General features: G+C 36.7%; 1 protein-coding gene across 1 annotated transcript in view; it reads left to right on the top strand.

Moving 5' to 3' along the window:
- Window positions 1–3,845, top strand: part of LOC107579203 (piezo-type mechanosensitive ion channel component 1-like) — a gene marked incomplete at its 3' end in the record, with an annotated part of 5,026 nt that extends 1,181 nt beyond the window's left edge. The window contains exons 2-8 of the mRNA XM_016265061.1: window positions 629–817; window positions 1,174–1,483; window positions 1,623–1,743; window positions 2,654–2,801; window positions 3,069–3,283; window positions 3,416–3,574; window positions 3,698–3,845. Coding sequence (XP_016120547.1) covers window positions 632–817; window positions 1,174–1,483; window positions 1,623–1,743; window positions 2,654–2,801; window positions 3,069–3,283; window positions 3,416–3,574; window positions 3,698–3,845 — 1,287 coding nt within the window. The remainder of the gene's footprint in view (window positions 1–628; window positions 818–1,173; window positions 1,484–1,622; window positions 1,744–2,653; window positions 2,802–3,068; window positions 3,284–3,415; window positions 3,575–3,697) is intronic.
- Window positions 3,846–4,023: the final 178 nt, after the last annotated feature.

The raw sequence follows: 4,023 nt of genomic DNA, 5'->3' as shown, positions 1-4,023 counted from the left end.
CCTTGGGCCATAAATAAACCAACTGCTATGTTTCAAAAACAGCTTCACTGCATTAACCCTGTAAAGCTTGACATATGAAATAATAGTCAGAAAAGGAACAGTTTACTGAAACCTTAGACGATATATATATATATGTATAGTTTTTTTGAATGTATGGATAGTCAATTTTCCTTAAGGTTCTTCAGTCCAGTAAGTGTTCATCTTGAAATGCTATATAAAAATAACAATATAAAAGTTATTCTAACGTTTACTTTAGAAAAATCTACAAAGATTTCACTGCAAAAAGACACATGTACCACAACCTGAAGGGGTTGGAAGTTTTTACCCTAAAATGCCTTTTACCTGCTCAAAAAAGTATAAACTATCATTCAGATGACAGAAGGCATGTAGACGATTGTGTACAACAATTTTTCAGCAAAGTTTTGATCATGTTATGATCATTTAGAGGTCCTTGTGTATCAAATATGGTACAGTAGGCTTTAAAGGGTTAAGCTGGTATGACCTATTGTTTACAGCATGCTTTTCTATATAAAAGGGACATTCTTTTGAAAGCTTTAAAACTTTGCAAAACAGTTACGGGTGGAACAATAATAACTTATTGTGTGTCTCTGGCCTGTGTTTTCCGCAGGTCATGGTGGTGGTCAAATACCTGTTTCAGTTTGGCTTCTTCCCGTGGAATACGGAGTATGAGCTAAAGTTAAATGAGGACAAGCCGTTCTTCCCTCCTCGCATCCTGGGCCTGGAGAAAACTAACAACTTCATCCGTTATGATTTGCTCCAGCTATTGGCCCTTTTCTTTCACCGGTCACTTCTCCAGGTATTCAGTCTGGCCTGCTCAAAAAAGCAAAAAAAAAACAAGCCTAGACGAGTTAAACTATTTCAGATGCTTACCATCTTAAAAGTTGAGTTAAAACATTAATTGGTTCTATTTAAATCTCTTCCAATTCAAAAGATTTGCATTGGTATGGCAGTTACCTTTGCACGCCTAATTTAAAAATAAAATCCAATGTTGACACATCAAGGCATTCTATATGGAATTCATAATCAATCTTGCTATACCATGACGGTGTAGTTTCTGTGAAGATTTACAATCTACAAACACCATTTGTCTTATATTAGGACTTGGCATCTAGTTTGTTCGTGATTCAACGTTTTTCATTTTGACTCTCTCAGCGTTATGGTCTCTGGGACGGCCCTCTGGAAGAGAGGAGCAATCTTTCATCTGCAGAGAAGAGCAAGAATGAAAGAGATGAGAATGTCTTTCAGCTCTCAGATGAAGAGGACAGCCGAGCACAGGCAGAGCCCGACACGAAGGTGCTGTCAATGACACCATCGACAGAAACACCGACCGATGCTGAATTACAGACTGACCCAGAACCCGACATACAAACAAATACCACAGAAACCCTTGATACAGTGAAGGAGGGTGGAAAGAAGAAGAGTCATTTCCTTCGCTTCCGCAAGAAAAAACAGTCAGAAGAAGGTCTGTTGGAAAAAAAATTATTACAGGATATAAGTATATATTTAATATACCTAAATTATGTCTATAAGATTGTACTGAGTTACCTGTACCTATTATGTGTAGTGTTATTTTGACATGTACATAAACTATCCTCTCACAGACACTAGACAGAAAGAACCCAAGAAGAAGAAGAAAAAGAAGTCAAAGAAATGCAGCGAGGACACCAGTAAAAAACTATTGAATGCTATTGGAGGAAAACTCAAAGGACTTTTCTTATCCATGTAAGATTCTTGTTGCTTTTGTCTTAAGCCAGCAGGAAAGACTAGATCATTGCAGCTTATCAAAGTCTAGTTGGTTTGATGATGGTCTGTCAGCCCTGATAAATCGTCTAAATCATCTCATAAATGATCAGATTGGACCTGTTAGCAGCCGTGTAAAACTACTGGATTTTCCAGGATGGAATTAAACTAATTTTGTTGCTGTGTATTGCACAGTTGCAATATTTTACTTGTTTTTCCACATTAATATAAAAAATGTAGATCACCATTCATAGCAAAGCCACGAGAAGGCAAAGTGTACTGTGGCATTGGTCAGCATACACTCACATTTTGGTAACGCTTTACAATGAGGTCCCATTAGTTAATGTATTAACTAACATTAACAATGAACAATACGTTTGTTACTATATTTATTATCTTTGTTAATGATCTCTGTTAAAAATACAACTGTTCATGTTAGCTCAAGTCCATTAAATAAAATTAACATAGACAACTTTTGATCTTAGTAATGTATTAGTAAATGTTGAAATGAACTGAGATTAATAAATGCTTTAGAAGTATTTTTCATTAATTCATGTTAGCTAATGTAGTTAACTAATGTTAACAAATAGAACCTTATTGTAAAGTCACCATTATTTTTATTCCATCAAAATCCAAACTGTGCAAAGTCCATTGCAGAAAATATTGAAATGTATATTTTGAATACCCATACACTGAACTTAAAAAGAACTACAAATAATATTGGTATATAACATATCATGATCCAGAAACTGACACAATGTTGTATCACCAGTTCCCTGCTGATCCACAGGTCCCTGCTCATCTTGTAGTTGAATTCATGATGTGAAATAATAAGATATTTTGGGTTTGACTGTTTTTCATTTTATCTTGTGGTGTGTTTTCATCTGTGCAGAGTCAAGAATGTCTATAAGCCAACCTGTGGATTCTTCCAAAACATCCTTCATGCAGAGTATCGGGCAGCTACTGATGTCTACGCTCTTATGTTTCTTACTGATGTGGTGGATTTTATCATCGTCATCTTCGGTTTCTGGGCTTTTGGAGTGAGTAAAGAAAATCTTGCATCTTTAGTCAAAAAATCTTAAAGGAATGCCTACAGGATTTGCATTTGGAATTGCATAATTTGGCATGATTTGGAACAAATCCTTCTCAAGCACTGTGTTGAGTCTGTTCTGTTCTAAGTTAAAACATGAACTCTAAATGCAAATAATAAGATTATGCAACTGCATTTAGGATACCAAATTAAATAGACTTGTTGACTTGAAACCAGTTGAGAACCATTTAAATGTGAAATGTTTGCTCTGTCTCAGAAATACTCGGCGGCAGCAGACATAGCCTCCTCTCTGTCTGAGGACCAGGTCCCCGAGGCGTTTCTAGTCATGCTCCTCATTCAGTTCAGCACCATGATCATTGACCGTGCACTCTATTTGCGGAAGAGCATCTTGGGAAAGCTCATCTTCCAGGTTATACTGGTTTTTGGTATCCACCTGTGGATGTTCTTCATTCTTCCTGCTGTCACTGAGAGGTAAGGGAATCTTCTCCACCTGTGTTCAGATGCAGTTTGAGTATTGGAGAATGTTCACAAATGATTGACTTTGCAATCATCAAAAATCAAGATATTTTTCAAGGAGTATATAATTTTTCTTTATTTTCACAGGATGTTCAATCATAACTCAGTGGCCCAGCTCTGGTATTTTTTCAAGTGCATCTACTTCACTTTGTCAGCGTATCAGATCCGTTGTGGCTACCCTACACGAATCCTTGGAAACTTCCTGACCAAGAAATTCAATCACCTCAACCTCTTCCTTTTCCAAGGGTGGATACTTATTTTTCTTCATTTTTCAGTGTCTTCTTCAAAATACTTTATTTACTAATAGGATGATATAATAACCACCAATATTTTAGATTAGGCTTAAACGTAATTCATTTGTTTCCTCAGGTTCCGCCTCGTTCCGTTTTTAGTTGAGCTTCGAGCAGTGATGGACTGGGTTTGGACAGATACGACACTGTCTCTCTCTAACTGGATGTGTGTAGAGGACATCTACGCTAATATCTTCATCATCAAGTGCAGCCGAGAGACAGAAAAGGTAGAAGGTCCTCTTTGGCATGCTAAAAAATTTCCCACCACACCTCAAATTTTGGATTAGTTTTTCATTTGTTATTCAGGTGTATATATGGTCATATGAACCTAGATAAACAGTGAATGTTTGTGGCAATTTCCAGTCAGAATATACAGTGGGTACGGAAAGTATTCAGACCCCCTTA

The sequence above is a fragment of the Sinocyclocheilus grahami genome, unplaced genomic scaffold (assembly GCF_001515645.1).
Source record: "Sinocyclocheilus grahami isolate Dianchi unplaced genomic scaffold, SAMN03320097.WGS_v1.1 scaffold15328.1, whole genome shotgun sequence".
Taxonomy (NCBI): Eukaryota; Metazoa; Chordata; class Actinopteri; order Cypriniformes; family Cyprinidae; genus Sinocyclocheilus; species Sinocyclocheilus grahami.
Note: the sequence above shows the minus strand (reverse complement) of the source record. Positions and strands in the feature narration are given on the sequence as shown.